The sequence below is a fragment of the Lynx canadensis genome, chromosome B2 (genome assembly GCF_007474595.2).
Source record: "Lynx canadensis isolate LIC74 chromosome B2, mLynCan4.pri.v2, whole genome shotgun sequence".
Lineage (NCBI taxonomy): Eukaryota > Metazoa > Chordata > Mammalia > Carnivora > Felidae > Lynx > Lynx canadensis.
Genome location: NC_044307.1, coordinates 3,460,638 through 3,479,153, shown reverse-complemented (window position 1 = coordinate 3,479,153; position 18,516 = coordinate 3,460,638). Strand labels below are relative to the sequence as shown.

At 50.5% G+C, this 18,516-nt stretch overlaps 1 protein-coding gene and 3 non-coding genes across 5 annotated transcripts; 3 read left to right on the top strand and 1 right to left on the bottom strand.

Moving 5' to 3' along the window:
• The first annotated feature begins 391 nt into the window (after nucleotides 1-391).
• Nucleotides 392-464, top strand: TRNAR-ACG. Its single transcript has one exon. It is a non-coding gene; the product is annotated as a tRNA-Arg (tRNA).
• Nucleotides 465-979: 515 nt separating this feature from the next.
• Nucleotides 980-1,052, top strand: TRNAV-CAC. Its single transcript has one exon. It is a non-coding gene; the product is annotated as a tRNA-Val (tRNA).
• Nucleotides 1,053-1,422: 370 nt separating this feature from the next.
• On the top strand, nucleotides 1,423-8,174 carry HMGN4 (high mobility group nucleosomal binding domain 4). 2 transcript variants are annotated; one of them, XM_030317027.1, is made up of 2 exons: nucleotides 1,423-1,526; nucleotides 7,095-8,174. In XM_030317027.1, exon 2 carries the CDS (start codon nucleotides 7,168-7,170, stop codon nucleotides 7,450-7,452), a length of 285 nt encoding a protein of 94 aa, XP_030172887.1. In that variant the 5' UTR covers nucleotides 1,423-1,526; nucleotides 7,095-7,167; the 3' UTR covers nucleotides 7,453-8,174. The 2 variants fall into 2 exon arrangements, with proteins under 2 accessions (XP_030172887.1, XP_030172888.1); XM_030317028.1 differs by having other exon boundaries at nucleotides 1,423-1,546.
• Nucleotides 8,175-18,330: 10,156 nt separating this feature from the next.
• TRNAK-UUU lies at nucleotides 18,331-18,403 on the bottom strand. Its single transcript has one exon. It is a non-coding gene; the product is annotated as a tRNA-Lys (tRNA).
• Between the last annotated feature and the right edge of the window lie 113 nt (nucleotides 18,404-18,516).

The following is an 18,516-nucleotide window of genomic DNA, read 5'->3' as shown; positions in this document are numbered from 1 at the left end:
TAATCACCGTCTCCGCCGGGCCTTCCTGGTCTTCCCGATCTTTTTGTTTTCCTCCAAATGCTCATCATGATTATTCTCCTCATGTAGTGCTTCCCTGTCATCTTGTCGATGGACAAGGGCCCACATCGCTTTTCTTCAGGGCTCCACTTCCGGCGCCTCCGACGGTAACACTGGTTGCGGGGCGAACGCGTGGATGGCGAGGCGTCGCGGGCGGAGAAGACGCCGCGGAGGGGAGCACGGACGCCACGGAGCGAGCGGCCCGGCTGCAGGTGACCGGCCGGGAGCCCAGCGGGGCAGCGGGGAGCGCGGCCCGGGCGCGAGCGCGCCTCGCCTGGACCCGCCGGCTCCTGCGTCCTCACGAAAGTATCCGCGGCGACAGACGCCTCCGTGCGGGCCAGTGGCGCAATGGATAACGCGTCTGACTACGGATCAGAAGATTCCAGGTTCGACTCCTGGCTGGCTCGAGGCGGGTCGTGCTATTTTGCCTCTCCCTGGCAGAGCACCGCGGCGCGCCGTGGAGCCCGAAAACTCGGGCACGGCGACATCTGCCTTGCAGGTTCTCCGGGGCCAAAGAGCGCCGCATTTACCGCAGCTGGGGGGGGGGGGTCCTCACGCCCCTGCACAGCAAGTTCCGCGTCTCGGCCACGCGGTGGCGCTGAGCAGCCCGAGGCCTGTGCACGGTCCCGGGGCGTGCCTATTCCGATTGAGAAGTAACCGAGAAGGGTCACTCGTGAGCGCTGAAGCCCCTCTCTTGTTTTCTCCCAATCTGGGCATTTCCAGAATAAACTGTTATGGATTTGGTTTCAAGTCTGTACACTGCGAGGGTTTGGCCCGCGCTCTCCACGGGCTCGTGTGGTGCGAACAAGACGGGTGCACGGACGCATGCGCACACAAACGACGCTCGTTTGCAGGCATCTGGCAGGCCCGGCGGCGTGTTCTGCAGGGAGAACTGCTCTCGCAGGGAGGTTGCCGCCGTCGTGTTTCCGTAGTGTAGTGGTTATCACGTTCGCCTCACACGCGAAAGGTCCCCGGTTCGAAACCGGGCGGAAACAAGGCTTCCTTTTCTTCTCTCCGTTTTGTGGCTAATTCCTTAAAATTTTGTTTCCTTTATTTCCTAAAACTCTCAGGTCTTCTTTCATACGTTCCCGCCTTCTGTCGTCTTGTCGCCGGGCCGTGGTGCGGAGGCGGCCCCGCCCGAGCTGGGCCGGGGTCCCGCGGACCCGGGCGGCGGCCTGACGTCTCGCGAGCGGCGACGCGGCTCTCCCCCGCTCGCACGCGGCCGCGCGGCCGCCCGCAGCCCCGGAAGCGGTTCCTCGCCGCCCGCCGCCTTCCTGTTCCCGGCGGGGCCCGCTCGGCGCGTCCGCCCCCGGCCCCGCGGCCCGCGCCGGCCCCGCCCCAGCCGAGGGCACCGGCGCCCGGGCCGCGGCTGGGAGCCCCGCGCCTGTCGGACGGCCGCGGGACTCGGGTGCGCCGCCGAGGCGGTCGTGTACCGGGGACCCTCCGGCCGCCGCGCCTCCGGAATCACGGTGTGTCCGCCGGCCCGGGCGTGAGTCTCTGGGAAGGGGCGGAATTCCGGCGGCGCGTCGCCCGGACGCTGGGGCGGACACCTGGGGGGGCGGCCGGGGGGCCGAAGGGACTGCGCCGGCCGGGCCGTGGCGGGTGGGTTGGCCTGCCCCCCCGCCCCTCGGCGTCCGTCTCCCCCACTCCCGGGGGCCTCACCTGCGGGAAGCCCCCCTCCCCGCCGCCCCGGGGACCCCGGAGGCCCGGGTCTGCCTGCGCTTTGGCCTTCTGCCCTCCCCGCCCGAAGAAAGTTAAGAAACGGACCCGCGGTGGGTTCTGCGCGTCGCCTCGAAGCTTGGGGTCACGGGCCGCACCTGCTCGGAATCGGGTCTTGAGCCCCGGTGTTTGGCCTCTGACCTCGGCCCCCTGGTGTGCTTGCGTGTTAATTGGATCCATCAAAGGCTTTTCTGGCACAGAAGTCTTGGTATCCCACCCGACAGCCTCAGGATTTCCTTCGTAGATGATTATTACTACCACGACCACCACTGCTTTTTGCTTTTAAGGGTCGGCCGAGCCTAGTCTCCCAAGTCAGCGGGGCTCTGGGTTCCCTGAAATGACTGATGCCAATGTGATGTGTTTATGGGCATAAGAAAGGGCAGTCTTTACCTAATGAGCTTTCCTTCTCTCTCTCCCTCCTCCATTTTCATCCTGTCTCTGCCAAAAAAAAAAAAAAAAAAGACATGATTTTATCATCTTGTTAATTCCCTCGTTAGCAAGATAATAAGGTTTGGCAGGTGGCCGGTAGAAATTTATCTAAGACACTTTCATTTACAGTCTCTTCCCTGCCACTCAGAAATAGGAGGGAGTTAATGTGCCCAGAAAGCAGGCCCGGGTCTCAGGGGCCTGGGAGACGTTGGAGATCTGTCCTCGGATGCCAGTGGACGGGAACACCGAAGCGAGTGTGCCCCAAGCCAACCAGTTGCAAATGGGTGACAGTTTCGTTTAGAAACCCGTGGCTCTCTGCTTCTCTTCAGACCAGGAGAACCCTGGCAAGATGCAGCTGCCCTACCCTTCTAGACACTCTGCCCTTTCTCACCTTTCGCTCCCCAGTGCCCCTCACTTAACCCCAGATGGGAGCTCGGGCTGCAGCCCTGACTGATCTCACATCGTCTGGCAGGTGGAGAACAGATAGGCCCTAGACGGCGGCTGACGCCAGGTGGGCTCTTGTCCCGCGGCTCGCCTTGCACACCAGCTTTCCTTCGGTCGTGTCCTTTATTCTCCCTTCCCCAAACTTGGCGTTAGCAGCCTTCTTCCAGGTCTCCCGTCCAACCCCAAAGCACGATCTTGCCCTGAGTAAGAGGCAGAGAGAAGGTGGCCTTGCGACTTTGGGGGTGGGATTGAGACCAGAACCCAAGTTAGAACTGGCTCCCAGAAATCCAGATCAGTAAATGCTGCTAAAATGCGCCCTGTGCGAGTCTGCTGGGAATGGGGTGGGGCATGTATTGGATGGGGCGGGATTTGCTCCGTGGATACTGGCGACAGGCTTGCGAGGAAAGAGAAAAAACCATATGGGGGAAGGATTTTGAGAGCTGTGCCAAACCTCACAGGGAATCTCGCCCGGGATGTGCTCTAGGTCAGTAGGGTCTTTGCACTCGCCCCTCCTGCGTTAATGTGCCGGAGCTGTGTGACAAAATGCCACAGGCCGCGTGTCGGAAACAACAGAAGTGTATTTTCTCCCAGTTCTAAAGGCTGGAAGTCCGGCATCAGGATGTTGACAGGTTTGGTTTCTTCCCAAGCCTCTCTCCTTAGCTTGGATGGTCACCCCTCTGTGTTGTCTGTGTCCCGATCCCCTCTTATAAGGACAGGAATGCTGTCGGGTCGGGGCCCACCCCTACGTCCTCATTTTACCTTAACTGCCTTTTTAAAGGCCCTGCCTCCAACTGCAGTCACAGTATGAGCTCCTGGGGGTCAGGACTTCTACCTATGAATTTGGGGAGGGGGTGTGCAAATTGAGCTCACTTCTGGGGACTGAGATGGATGTATCACATATCCCGTTGACACAGTTTGGAGAATCCCCAGCAGTGCGTCTCCCAGAGGATTATAGCACAGCTGCTTCGAAGTCGGCGTTAGCAGGTTTCTCCTGCACATGAAAGCTAGGATTTACTCTTCATTTGACCATTAGGTGTTTTAGGCTATTTCTGCCAGTTAATTTAAACTTCCTAGGTCTCTTACTAATGGAAAAATGCACATCTTCGTAGCTAACAGAAGCATTTTAAGGAAAGGATGTTGCCGCTCCCCCGGGGGCTGCTGAGGGAGAGAGAGCCTCGACGTTACAGAACAAGCAGTCTGGTTAAATGAAGAGTTCTCCGGTGAGGTGTGCAACCTGGGAGAGAGTGATTCAGAGTCTCACTGTGTTCCTGTTCTGTTCTCTGTTACAATAGCACTTCCAAGGACAAAGCTGTATTCACAAAGGGGGACTGTTAAATTCCTAAAACTTGAAACATTGTTGCCCTGTCTTGATCATTTCTTGCCCTGGAGATAGCCATGGAAAGTCCTATTTCTGGATTCCCGCAGTTACAACATTAGGTAGATTTATCTGCCAGCCCGTAATAGTTCTTCCCTCTGACATACACGATGGAATGTTTGTCGCCCTGTGAATTCTATATTTTATTGTCTGACAAATTATTTCGTCTTGTTTTAATTCTTAAAATATGGGGGGGGGTTGTTTTGTTTTTTTTTGAATCAGTAGACTTCATTTTTTTTAAGAACAGTTTTAGTCTTTCAGACAAATTGAGCACAAAGTACAGTTTCTCCTATTATTAAAGTTTCTCTTCTTATTAACAACTTGCACTGGCGTGGTACATGTGTTACAATCGATGAGCCAGGATTCCCACATAATTACCTGAAGTCCACAGTCTACATTCGGCCTCCCTCTTTGTATACAGTGGAGTTTTGCTAAATGCCTAATGTCGCGTATCCACCATTACGGTAACATACAGAATGGTTTCACTGCCCTCAAAAGCCCCCTGTACGCGGGGAGCCTGGGTGGCTCGGTCGGTTAAGCGTCCGACTTCGGCTCAGGTCATGAGTTCGAGCCCCGCATTGGGCTCTGCGCTGACAGCTCAGAGCCTGGAGCCTGCTTCGGATTCTGTCTCCCTCTCTCTGCGCCTCCCCTGTTCATGCTCTGTCTCTCTCTGTCTCAGAGATGAGTAAACATTAAGAAAAAACAATTTTTTTAAATAATTATGCCAGGACAACAGGGATAAACCCAGCCACCCTAGCACCAGACCAAATGATTTTCATGCCGTAAAAGATCTCTCAACGTTGGTCCCTTCATCTTAAGAGCAGCTGTCTCCCTGCCTGTCCCTCTCCAGGCACACCGTCACCACACGCAGCGTTAGCCTGTGGGATCTCTAGCCTCCTCAATTATTTTCTTTAAAAATCATTTTCTGTATTGCGCCAGAATTTGGGTTAAGACACACACACACACACACACACACACACACACACACACACCTTTTGTTCTCTAAGAATCGTTCAAGCATTTCTTTAGTGGTACGTTTGGGAGAGGAAATAAAAAGAGGATAAATTAGGCCTAAGTTCACGGAATGTCTGGGCCGCGTGTCCTCGGACGAGGGCGGGCGAGTCCCCTGGACCGGCAGACCCATGCTGCGCTTCTGTGGCAGCAGGGGCTTCGTGACCCTCAGGAATTTAGAATATTTAGAGGCGGGCGAAGGGCGCTGCAAGGGGAGAGAAGGGTCCTGCTAATTTCACATTAGCTTTTCACTGCATTGCTGTTCAGCATGAGAATACAACTGTCCCTCCTGTTCATATCCTTCCCTGTTCCCAAAGTCCCTCACCAGGTCCCAAGGGCAACACTGACAGATTCAGGCACTTTGGCTCTTTCTTCTTCATGCTAATATATTTCTCCCTCTGTTGCACGAGGAGGAAGGGAGAAACAAAATTTTCAGCGGCTCTAGCCATGGTGAAAAAGTGGGGAGAAAAATGGCTAATTTGATACGTTAGCACGACTTACAGGTGGGTCCTTTTGTTAGCCAAGGAACATAAAATCAAAACAGGTTTGCTCAAGGATCAGGTTTGCCCACGAAGTATCTAGATAGTGAGGTCCAGCAAAAGAACACAACAGAACTTTGGAGCAGTTTAGGGACAAGGTAATTTTTTTTTTTTTCCTCAAAACGTTGTGGAGTGGGGCAGGGCAGAGGTTACAGAATTCCCCAGGAAATGGTTCAAGGGTGGGGGGTGGGCAGAGGTCTGAGCCGCTAGACTTGGCCTAAAGCTTTAAAAGAGTTCCCATGCCACTTGGGAATGGCAGCCACAGCCCCGGGTCCTAATTACCCGACCCCAAATAAATCACCTTCTGTTCTGTGTGCTTCTGTGTGTTCCTGTCCCACCCCCAGTCCAAGGAAGAGAGTGCTACCTCATCCCTTCCTCTGGACCCCCACCCTGTCTCCAGCCACCGGCTCTTTCTCGATGCCCTTCGATGTGGCTCTTGTCCCGATTTTTACCTTTATCCCTTCTTTTGTTATCATTGTTGTTTTCTGTTTTGGTTTTACTACATGCATGCGGTGTAGACATGTCATTTGGCTGTATGCTTGTCAGTGGATCTATACTGTACATATTTGGCAATCTGTTGTTTTTGCTCAACATTACGTGCTTGAGATTCATCCTAATCTCTTCATTTCTGCTGCTGACTCGCGTTCCTTTGCAACGATGCTAATAATGGATTGATCTCTTCTGCTACCGAAAGGCCAGTGGGTGGTGTAGAGGTTCGTAAACATTCTCATAGGGATTTCCTGTGTTCATCTCCAAGAATTCCTCTAGGTAAACACCCAGAAGTGAAATTGCTTTTCAGGATATTTTCAAATTTAATACACTAATTTACACACAAATAAACAGCACAGCCCAGCAGTGCATGATGCTTTAATTGTTCCACATCTGCTGGGCGCTTGATTTTGTCAGGCCATTTAGTTTCCACCAATTTGATGGCCGTGAAATGTCAGTGTGTCTTTCTCTGTGTTACTAGTGAGGTTGGGCATACTCGTACGTGCTTATGCACCATTCGTGCTGCTTCTAAGAAGTTCTTGTAAACACTTTTGCTCATTGTTTTAAAATTTTCATTTTGCCCTTCTCTCGTGGATCTGTAGCCATTCTTTTTTTTTTTTTTTTAATTTCTTAATGTTTATTTTTGAGAGACAGAGCACAACTTGGGGAGGGGCAGAGAGGGGGGGGGACACAGAATCCCAAGCAGGCTCCAGGCTCCGAGCTGTCGGCACAGAGACCCACACGGGGCTCGAACTCATGAACTCTAAGATCATGACCTGAGCCCAAGTTGGAGGTTCAACTGACTGAACCCAGGCGCCCCAGGAATTCTTTGTATATTCTGGATTTGGATCCCTTGTCAGTTCTGTGTGTTAGGAATATCTTTACCCAGCTTGGAACCTATCCTTTTACTTTTTTATACTATCTTCGATTTGTACAAGTTCTTCATTCTAATACAGTCAACCTTGAATGTTAATGCAGTTCCATCTGTCCGTCCATCCCGTAATGGCTTACACGCTTTGTGTTTGTTACAGAAATCTTCCCGGAAGCAGTGTGAGGAAGGCAGAAGCCGCCGCCCTCCCTGGCCTGGCGAAGCCACCCGCCACCATGCCCAAGAGAAAGGCAAAAGGCGATGCTAAAGGTGACAAAGCCAAGGTGAAGGGTGAGCCGCAGAGGAGATCTGCGCGGCTGTCTGCCAAACCCGCTCCCCCAAAACCGGAAGCCAGGCCTCCAAAGGCCGCTGCCAGGAAGGCCGAGAAGCGGCCCAAGGGGAGAAAGGGGAAAGCAGAGGGCGACAGGGTTGGGGACAAGGCCGGGGACAAGGCCGGGAAGAACCCGGACGCTTCCACGGCCCCGTCACAGAAAGCAGAAGGCAGCGGGGACGCCAAATGAAATGTACTTTTTTCATAACTCAACTTCTAGTGACGCTGCTGTTCGAGATACTGTCTGTCTTCAATCAGCTTTTATAAAAGTGTAGAACTTGGGCTCCTATTTCCAACTTCCGCCATTGGCATACAAGACGCATTGTTGTTGTCCCCTGTGGAAAGCGCAAATCCCGCTGACAGAATGTCTCCGGGGCCCGATTGAAATGGGGGGAGATGGCGCCTCGTGTCCTCACTGTTGAAGATTATTCTCGGTTCCCGGGAGGGGTCTCCTGTCAGCCCCCCCGGGCTCAGAAGCAGAAGCAAAACCTCATGGCTTCTCTCCTGAGGCGAGCGGCATACACTGGCCTTCCTGGAATAGTCATGACGCGGCCTTGGCGCCCCCAGCCTCCTGTCGGGTGATCGCACTCAGGCCTTCTGGCCGTAACAGCAACGTGGCGTTGCCCCAAAGAGCCAGGATCCCTGTGTGTAGTTGGCGGGCGATCCCAGTGGCCATCCTGGACTTTTAAGCTCCTCGCCCCCACGTCAGAGTTGACCCGTGAAAAGATCTCACGTACCTCATGCGAAATATCCACGCCTCCCGAGAACGTCACCTTTTCGGAAGAGCAGCAGAAGACCGTTGACTTGGGGGGGGCGGGGGGGGGGGAGTTTGAATGTTGTCGGGCGTTGTGTGGATTGATTGTCACCCGTGTCCTCCTGGAAGTGGCTGGTCCTGGAAAGTCTCTCATAAAAGCTGAATGCATATTAGCCTGGTGGGAGGGGGATCATTTCCTACCCACAGCCCTAGAGATGTTCTTTCCTGCACCTTAAACATAGTTTTGCGTTTCACACTCGTCCGCAGTCTTCTCTGCACTGATCGGCGTGCAAAGTATGAGATAGAAGTTCAATATAATACTGTGTCCAGGTGGATGAGCCGTGGTCGTCGCTGCGCCATTTTCTGAAGAGTTCATTCCTTCCCATGGGTCCGGAACACCAGCTCTTTCGAAAATGGAGTCTCTTGGGGGTGGGTGGGTGCGGGGCAGGGCGGGTGGGGACTCTCTTCTGACTCACTGGTCAGTTTGCCCAACCCCACGGCAGCGCAATATAGTCCTGAGCACTACAGCTTTTAGAAAGAGGTCTTGGTATCTCAGGACAAATCTCGCCTCCACCTCCAAAATAAAGTCCCCACCAGACTTGTCTTCTTCGGGAGCATCGTGGCCATCCTCAGCCGTTTGCTAACGGCTTTTAGAATTAGATTTGCTACAACTTTGAGAATTAGATTGATCAGTCCTTTTCTTTTTAAATTTGTTTTAATGTCTATTCATTTTTGAGAGACAGAGAGAGACAGAGTGTGCGTAGGGGAGGGGCAGAGAGAGAGGGAGACACAGAATCCCAAGCAGGCTCCGGGCTCCGAGCTGTCAGCACGGAGCCTGATGTGTGGCTCGAACTCACGAATCGCGAGATCGTGACCTGAGCCGACGTCGGGCGCTTAGCCGACTGAGCCACCCAGGCGCCCCTAGCTTGACCAGTTCTAAAACAAAACAAAAATGCTGGAATTTTTATTGGACTTATATTGAATTCATAGACTAATTACAACGTCGAGTCTTCCCTTGAACATGATGTAGCTCTTCATTTATTTAACCTTTTTAAGTGTCTTTCAATAAAGTTTTATAATTTTCTCCATAAATGTCTATTGTTAATATTTCCTAGGGACTTTATACTTTTTGATGCTGTTTTTGTGGTATGTTTTTAGTTCCTGCATTTTCTAGCTAGTTGATTTTCGTATCCAGCATCTTTGCTGAACTCTCATTCGTGTAATATGTGTGTATATTCTTTTGGGCTTTCTACATAAGTAAACCATATGTTGTGTATATGCAAACAGTTTTGCTTCTACACAGTGTTATTCCCTCTTTTACTCTTTCTAACGCTGGGCATCGTCCAAGTTGCTGGGGCACAACAACTAACAAAACAAAGGCGGCTTTCGCCAAGCTTCTATTCTGGTGGGGGGAGGGGTAGAAAATACCCAAACTTATGTGACGAGGGGCCTTAAAAGTGGGTGCTATGTAGATAGGGTGGTTAGGGAAGTCCTCCCTGATGAGGATGACACCTGAGCGGAACCCTTAATGAAATAAAGGAAGAAGAGAGGTCCACAGGAGGGAAAAGCGTTCCAGCAGAGGGAACGGCAAATGCAGGCAGGAGGTGACAATGTGTTTGGCTGTTTGGCTCGCTGAGGGAGAGCAAGGAAGGAGAAGAGGAATTGGAAAGAGGGTGGACAAGAGTGTCTCTGAACATTATGGGATACTGTTAGAGTTTCAGACAGAGAATAACAATCTGAGTTGTGGAGGGGGGTGTGGGGGCACCGATGTGTGGGCAGGCAATAGGCTGCAAGGGACGGACAAAAGTTGGAGGAAGATCCGCGAAATGGCTGTCACTGAGTAGCATGAGACTATTTTATCAAGCTGTCTTACCGTCTGTCCCGCTGCTCAACTGTCCCCACCTCATTTTGCTTGGTAACCAGCAAACATGTATCTGTGCCTTCTCTTTGCCAAGCAACAGATCGGGGTCAAAGAAAAACATGCCCTGTCCTCAGAGTCCAAAGTCAAATGCAGTAAAGTCACCACACGGTACTGTGCCTGGTGTGGGGCTAATGCCGCAGAAGATCCTGACCGTGATGCCAGGGCAGGAAGGGGTCCTGGGTTGTTTGACACTTAAGCAGCACAATGCAAACAGGAGTTAGTCAAGCAAGCAGTCCTTTAAGCAAGAAGGAGTGGGGGAAAGAAAGCCTTCTAGAAAGAGCAATGACATTTGCAAAGAGGTTAAGAGAACACGGTGCATAGTAGGTGGTCAATAAATTGTTGAATCCAAAGAATGATTTAAATGCATCACCAAGTAAATTCTAGCAGGTTTTTTTTTTTTTTTTTTTTTACAGTAAGGAAGTTCTCAAGTGCTCACTGTTTGCCAAACACTGTGTCCAGTGATTCCCATGCGTAAGTTTATTTCCATGACCCTATGAGCTGAATATTATTATCCCCATTTTACTTTACACTTAGTGACACTTGAGACAAACAGATTAATTTGCCTTGAGGTCAGTGAGTGGTAAAATCCGTATTAAGACCCAGGTCTACAACTCGGGGGGTTAGAAAGCCCCTCATTGTTGGAAAGATCAGCGGTATAAATTTCAAATGTAATCCATCCAGTTTCTGAGTAAATTAAGGAAATTGCCCAAGATACCACTAGAAAACAATCAAATGCAAGCTATCCACACGCTAAACAGTTGTGATTTCCAGCGAAGACAGGTGGTAATGAAAGGACACTAAATTCCAGGGGGATGTACTGCATTTTTAAAAATCCAGGATCGTGTTCTGATGGAGCCGAAGGATGGAACCCACGAACGAGGTTAAGAGCGGCACAGGCACCAAATTTATTAGGGCGAGAATGAAACAAAACTCCTGCTACCCACTACCCGGGAGGGGCTCCTTACAGAGGAGGCCTGTTTAGACAGTCCTCAGTGTGTCAGGAGGGAGTTTATCAGCCTGGTTAGTGGCCAAACACATTTTACAAGAGGCCTTCAAATCCGGGGCATGATTTAGGGCCATTCACAGCTGGACCTAGGGTATCTCAGTCTATTTGCTTGGTTTCCTGCAGGAATGATAATTTCAGTAGTCAGTAGGGGCCCTGATGAAAAATAGTAAAGACAGGAACCCATCAGGGTCTAAGAGACGTTCCAACACATGTCGTCCTTACAGCCGACTTCCCTAGGAAACAGTCCCCAGTTGGGATCTAATTTAATCATGCGCGGACTGGTTTCGGCCGGCTCTGAGTGGCGTTCTCTGGGCCAGAGGCGGCTGGACCAGGGATCTGGAGGGGCCCACATTAGACCAACGAAGAGGAAACCTCACAAGGGAGTCTTAAGAGTGGCAGCCGTCCTGGTGACTTAGGTGGCCGTCCCACGCCCAAGACGGACAAGTTGGTATAAGGACAGGAATAAAGAGAGGGCATCAAGTTTCTGGTCTTACCATTCCTGCCAGGGTACTAACTTCCAGCCAAAAGGCAGCCTTTCTCCTCCCTGCGGAGAAGCCTCGGGCACCAGAGGCCTGCGGCCGGAGCAAACTGACATGAAACTGTTCCTGCAAAAGCCCCTGAAATAAAAGGAAAGAGGAGAGGAATCACCAAGTTAGCGCTGGGGCTCAGAGTCCAGATGAAAAAACTCAAAGCCCCACGTAAGGGCGCCACAGTGATAAAATTATAAAGTGAGGGTCATGAGCAAATGGCTGAGAAAGAATTCTTGAGGTGTTTTCTGGTGGAAAAAGGTGCTTTTACTACAGCAAAGGGACAGGACCCAGGGGGCAGAGAGGGCTGCCCCGGGGGGTTGTGAGGAGTGACTGGTTACGTACTTTCAAGTCAGTGGGAGTGAGGATAAGTCAGTCTCTGAGGAATTTGGAAGCAAGGTTTCAGGACGTTGAGGGGCAGCTGCTGTTAAGATAAGGTTGCTTTTAGTCTTTAATGAAACAAAAACATGAAGGCAGCAGGGCGGCCATGAGGGCCTCAAGGTCACGGTCTGCACATCTAGCAGTCGGCTGCAAGCGGCAAGGAGATTTAAACTGCATTTCTCTTGCCTTCGTTTCCCTCATCAAGTGGTCATATGGAATTTAGAATTTCAGCGTATCTCTAGCACCACAAAGCTAGAAAGGGTTATTTATTATTATTTTTTTCTGTACAAAGAGGCTAGGGTCTTAGCCAAATATTTCTAAGCGGGGAGAGCAAATTAGGAAATAATATATCAGCCCTGAAACCTCTCTGCCCACTTTTCCCGTCTGCAAATTCCTCAATTAACACCCTGGTCCGTGAATATTTTGAGCATGTGGGTGTCTGACACCAAATAGACGGAGCGATCTAGAGTTTTCCAGAATGACAATTCTGACCCTCGAAAGTGAGTCAATGGTCCTGGCAGAGCTAGAAAGCCGAAGGAGGGAAACATATTTTCCTGGATCCACCCCTGTCCCTCCCAGTTCTGTTACGGGGTGAACTGGGAAGACCCCGGGGCCTGGGGCCTCCACCCACCCACCCACCCCTGGGGTGAACTGGGAAGACCCACCCAAGGAGTCCCCGAAGGGTATTGGTCTTGTCACAAGAAATTCAAGGACACGCGTGCAGCACGACCAGCCACACAAGCGGGAAAGTTTATTAAAGGGAAAAGTACGATCTCGAGACACCAGAGCAAGCGACTCGAGAGAGACAGAGACAGAGAGAGACAGAGACAGAGAGGACAGCCACCATCCCCGAGGGGTTGGGTTCCCCCCCCCCCCATGTTTCACCGCCGGTTGGGAACCGGGGGACAGAATGTTCAGGACTCGGGGCTGGTCTCCCACGTTTCCTCCTCTCTTGCTCAGAGCCTCCCGTGCTGGTGCCGCCACCCGGGGCCCGTCCCGTCCGTGAGACTTGGAGATAGTGAGGCCTGCGGTGTAGATAACGGGCATCCTGTTCAAGTACGAGCCGTGGATGGGTTTGGTGGGGGGGGGTCGTGAGCCAGCGGTCAAGAAACAAGTCTGGAGACGTCTTGGGTGCCAAAAGGTGATTGTATAAAACCGCCCGGGGACAGGACCCGCGGGCAGGGAGAGCTGCCCTGGGGTTGCGAGGAGTGCCGGGTTCTCTGTTTTTGGGTTTGTGGAGGAAAGGAAGGTAGAGATAACCTGAGTCTCTAAGGAAATTTCTGTCCGCTGAACGCAGCGTCTACAGGGCCTTGGGAGCCTGGCTGTGGTTAAGATAAGGCTGCTTTTTGTTTTTAATACGACAGCGACAGCAAGGCAGCGGTGAGTTCCTTTCTGAGTTCCGTTCTGGGGGCCTCAGGCGCCTAGCAGTGGATGCAGGTCGTGAGAGGGTGTAATCGAAGCCACATTTCTCCTGCCTTTGTTCTCCTCAGTGGGAAAATGTCTGTGACTTCTGCTGGTGACGGAACCACAGACGCTCCTGACGGTGGTTGGCTCCCTACGTTCCTAGGTTAAGGGTACAGCCAGATTTCAGCTCCAGCTCGGAGATCTGAAAGGTGCAAATGTCCACCAGTCCCCAAGGTAAGAAACCCTGCAAAAGCGCTTAACGCGGTGTCTGGCCCGTTGAGGGACCCCAGAGAAGTGGATAGTGGCAATTCAACTATTACTTTGCATGTGCCCGTTCAGGTTTCTTTCGGGGAACCGCGGTAAAGCCGATCACATGAAGTGTTGGAGGGACCCCAAAATGAATCAGAGTGGAGCCCATGGCTTCAGGCATTTTTTAATTCACTTTTTGACCGAGGTACAGTTGACGAATACTGTGTTAGTTTCAACCGCCCCACGTAGGGACTCGGTGTCTGTGCACCTTGTGAAATGATCGCTGCCATTGTGTGGCCAACGTCTGTCATTTTACACAGTGACAAAAAACCTTCTGGGTGATGAGCATGTTCAAGATTTACTCTCTTAGCAAAACTGGCAGCTGTGTAATAGAGTATTATTGACTGTATGAACTTCGGTTACTTATGCATCGAACTAAATGTGTAATCCGCTATGTAAATAACATATCTGCATCTACTTGTGTGTACGAATGCCTTTAGATGTGAGTGCTAAGGAGTGCCGTCCGCACCCTCCAGCTGCGGGATAAAGGAAGGGAAAATTCGGTGGGTGTAGGGAGTCGGGGGTTGCAAAGTGAGGAGAAAGGGGGGACTCGGGCATGATGACATAATTTTAGGGGGCAATCCCTTGATTTATTCAGCAGTTAGAGAGCTTCGATCGTGGCCACGGCTACAGCTCAGGCACAAGGGCCTTGTCCTCAGCAGAGAGTGAGAAGGCCTTTCTCCAGAGGTGGAGAAAAACCTCTCCCATCTGAGGAAAAGTAGGAAAAAAAAAAAACAAAAAAAAACAAAAACCACAAGTGAAAAGCTCCGAGGTTTGGCTCCACAGTTTCTAAATCATACATCCCTGCGAAGAAAGACTTAAAGGAGCCTTTGCACAAAGGACTTAGCTCTAAGCACCACCTTTGATTCCACTGCCCCGGCAGCGACCGGTTAAGCTGTGGTTAGATAACGCACAAGAGCAAAGAAGCATGGGATGGGGGAGAATACATTAGACACAAAGCACAAAGGGCCTTTCTCCTGCGAAGGATTTCAGATTTTATCCTGTCTGTCTTAAAAGCTTCAGCCCTGGGGGAAAGCCTGTCCAGACTTGCAGGTCACAAAAACCTCTGTGTCACTTGGGCTTTGGATGGTGGAATTAGAGGGAGGATGTTGGAAGGAGAGGTTTCCTGACTGGAAAATATACTGCTTTATTCAGCCCTAGAGATGAGGAAGTAGCAAATCAGCTGTCCCCTTTGCTGAAAAAGATAGCTAGAAAATTGTTGTCATACTCCCCACAGAGATGGCAGGAGCCTGAATTTGGGTGATGGGATGGGAGCAGGAAAGGAACTTTTCACAAAATTCTCTGCCCCCACTTCCTCTTGAGTATTTAAAGGGTAGACTTGGTGATGGGTTGGATACGGAGGAGTGGGGCGAGGAAAGGAGTCTGAGAAGGCATCTAACTTCCAGCTTTGGATTCATGTGGGTGGTTGTGTAATTAACCAAGGTAAAGAATATGCAGGAGGAAGAAGGGAGCGTGGGGTTGATGAGCGCCAAGAAATGTGAAGGGTCCAAAGTTTTACCCAACGTGCCAGCTAAACCTGCCGCATGCAGTTTCACGGACGCTGGTGTAATTCACGAGACTCCTGGGTCCCAGACAATGGAAAGTCTATTATTCTAGTAGTAGCAATAACTGGATTATCAGCATTTTTTCCTCTGGTTCCCTGGCTCTAGTTTGCAGAGGGCAAAACCATGGCATCTGTACACGTGTGGGTTCTGTTACAAGAGAGAAACCCTAAACCCATGGATGTAAGCACGCCTGTCCATTGCTCTGGAGAGACATTGTCTCTGTCTTCCAAGAGTGTTTGCTGTGCAAGCATCCTTGGAAAGAAAATCCAGAACAAAGGGGGCATTCATTGCCTTGCTAGCAATACATGAAGAAATGTGAGAGATTCGTGAAGGATTACGTCCCAACACCGAGTTGCTTCACCAGTTGAGTTTTTTTTTTCGCCTCACCCGTAAATGGAGAAGAAAGAAGACGAAAGGAAGGAAGGAAGGAAGAAGAAAGAGAGAGGGAGAGGGAGGGAAGGAGGAAGAAGAAAGGGAGGGAGGGAGGGAAGAAGGAAGGAAGAAAGAAGAGGGAGGGGGGAGGGAGAGGGGGGTGGGAGGGGAGGAGAGGGAGGAGCGGTGAAGGCACGAGAGAGCGGGAGGAGGGAGGGGGGGTGATGGAAGGATGCGATCGTGGATGTCCGTCATTTTACTTACTTCCTGAATTATCCTCCCTCCCTCCCTCCCTCCCTCCTTCTTCTTTCTTTCTTTCTTTCTTTCTTTCTTTCTTTCTTTCTCTTTCCTCTCTCTCTTTCTTTCTTTCTTTCTATCTTTCTATCTTTCTTTCGCAAAGTCTTCAGAGACTGGATGAGTTGGTAGAGGGTATGTTCTCCTCAATAGACCAGAAGCATCAAAGAACATCCGCAGAGCTATTGAGATCTACATTTGTTATTTGTACACTCTTGCTGTGTGTTTTACATTTCGACAAACAATAGAAAAGAAGCTTGGCTTGGGGAGTTTAAATCTGACTGTTCGCCTCAACTCACCTGCCCAACAGAAGGGTAAACGACCCATGGGCATTTCTAGTAGCTGTTTCCTCTGGGCACCAACCTCAGGGTAGCTGGGTCTCTTGAATGGAGGGTGCCAGCCACACATGTGGTTTTGTCTGGTAAAGCAAATGATGAGGACTAGTTGAGTATTCGGTGTTTGAAAACCGATGGAAACCCGTTAAGAGATCGGGACAATAGTGTCGAATGGAAATACAGTTCGTCTGTTAACTTAATCCGGTGCCATTTTATAATTTTATATGAGTTGCTTGCCTACTGGAACTGGAACAACATTCTTGGCAGGTCGGTCAATCAAGCGATTGCAGCAGGTGGATTCCTGTTGTTGGAGCCCAGGTAACACCCACCATGTGGCTGCTCTCTCAGCCCACTAAAGATCCAGGGTGCAAGATGTGCAAGTTCAAGGGGTTGCCTTTTCTTTCCGTCCCAAGCTTCCCCCAAAGACTGAGAAAAGAAAGGAAATCTTTTGACTCTCGTCTAACTACACGCACTGATGTCTGGTAAGTCCTTCGTCTTCCTGAACAGTGTAGCCACTCAACATTTATTATTTTTACTGCCTGGTGCCCTGAGACCATGTTGCTTTTGGATTTAATATTCGATTTTGTGACTTCCTCCCGCTGCTTATTTTTCTTTTAATTTTTTTTTCAACATTTATTTATTTTTGGGACAGAGAGAGACAGAGCATGAACGGGGGAGGGGCAGAGAGAGAGGGAGACACAGAATCGGAAACAGGCTCCAGGCTCCGAGCCATCAGCCCAGAGCCTGACGCGGGGCTCGAACTCCTGGACCGCGAGATCGTGACCTGGCTGAAGTCGGACGCTTAACCGACTGCGCCCCCCAGGCGCCCCCCGCTGCTTATTTTTAAAAGGTTGTGAGAGACGCTTGCCCTGTTGTGTTTAGGTCAAGTTAATGGAGGTTTTTTTTTTTTTTTCTTTTGAAAAGCTCTGAGTGTTATAAAGAAACGTTGTGGGGTCACAACCCAAGTGGGTTTCCTTATAGGCAGGAAAAAATTCCATGAAGCGACAGGCGCTTAGAGAAGATATTTCTTGTGTGACTCTAATAGCAATAAGAGTAACGATCATGTTGGATTACTTCTGCAGTTTTGTTTTTTTGTGTTTGGTTTTGTTTTTGCAAAGTGCTATGCTTTCTCTGAGGATTGAGCTCAAGGCCCTCATATTATGAAGCTGACATTCTGCCTACGGTGTCCCCAAGGCACCGGACAAGAAGTGTTCTGTTAGGGTTTTCCAGACGTTTTGTAGCAACTTTGGCGATTTTTTTCACAGCATTGTAAAATCCCCTTTCTCTGTGATCCTCTGGAACAGGATGAAATTTCTTCTTTGGGCGACTCCCAAATGGAGTCTCCTTCAGGGGCTTTCAAGTTCTGTTCCTTCCGTGGTTCCTAGCAGGGCAGAGATGGTGTTGATGGCAGTGAGCTCGGGTGACTTGAGGTTTGGGGTCACTCTAGGAGAGGGGACTTGGATTTAGGGCAAGGGACAGGTTATGCAGCACAGGACCCGTCACCTTGTGCTATATGTCATATTTCATCTTTATGATTTCTCCAAGCCCCGTGTTTCCCAACGAGGGGGGAGCAAAATCAGTTTAATGGTGTGTGTTTAATTGGAAAGAAGAGGATAGAGTCTGAAATATCAGAAGGCAATGAATGCGTAAGAGTAAGTGGTAATTCAGGCCATTTTCTTCCTCCTGTATTTGTATGTCTGGGTCCAGATGTAAACTAAAGCTCAAATGAGTCATGGCCAAAAAAGTGTGGAAGCCGAGGCCACCAGCCCCTGAGTTCTAAGTGCTGACACTACAGCCCAGTAGTTTACCTGGGCTTCCCCGGAGCCGAGCAGAGCCGCGGACCAGAAAGGAGCCCTCCGGCGTGGGACAGAGGGAACAGTTCTGTGCTTTTGTTGCTTTTCAAATAAGAGTTTGACTTTTGATAACTTGTGACCATTGTCACATTGAGACTTTCCCTTATGCTCTGGAGGAAATGTTTTGTGTGTGTGCCTTCCAGACACCTGTCTGAAAGGCCCTTCTTGTTTTCTGAACAGGTCCTAGGTTATTCTGTGCTGTGCTCAGAATCCCCTCTCATTTTTTAGTGACATCAGAGCCTGTGATTTGAGATTATCTTCCTTCCTGTTACTATTTACTGGGATTAAAATGCAGGAATGGAGACAGGAAAAAACAAAACAAAACAAACACAACATAAAAGTGCTAACGCCCGAACAGGGACTTGAACCCTGGACCCTCAGATTAAAAGTCTGATGCTCTACCGACTGAGCTATCCGGGCTCACATGCTATACTCTTAACACATCAACTATAGTCAATTTATCTGCAAACTTGAAGGAGAAAATTCTTTTAGAAGTTTCACCGGTGATTCCGGTTTAGAGGTATTCATTCACA

Coding starts and splice junctions, on each gene's coding strand:
- HMGN4 (XM_030317027.1), top strand. CDS start 7,168: ATGCCCAAGAGAAAGGCAAAAGGCGATGCTAAAGGTGACAAAGCCAAG.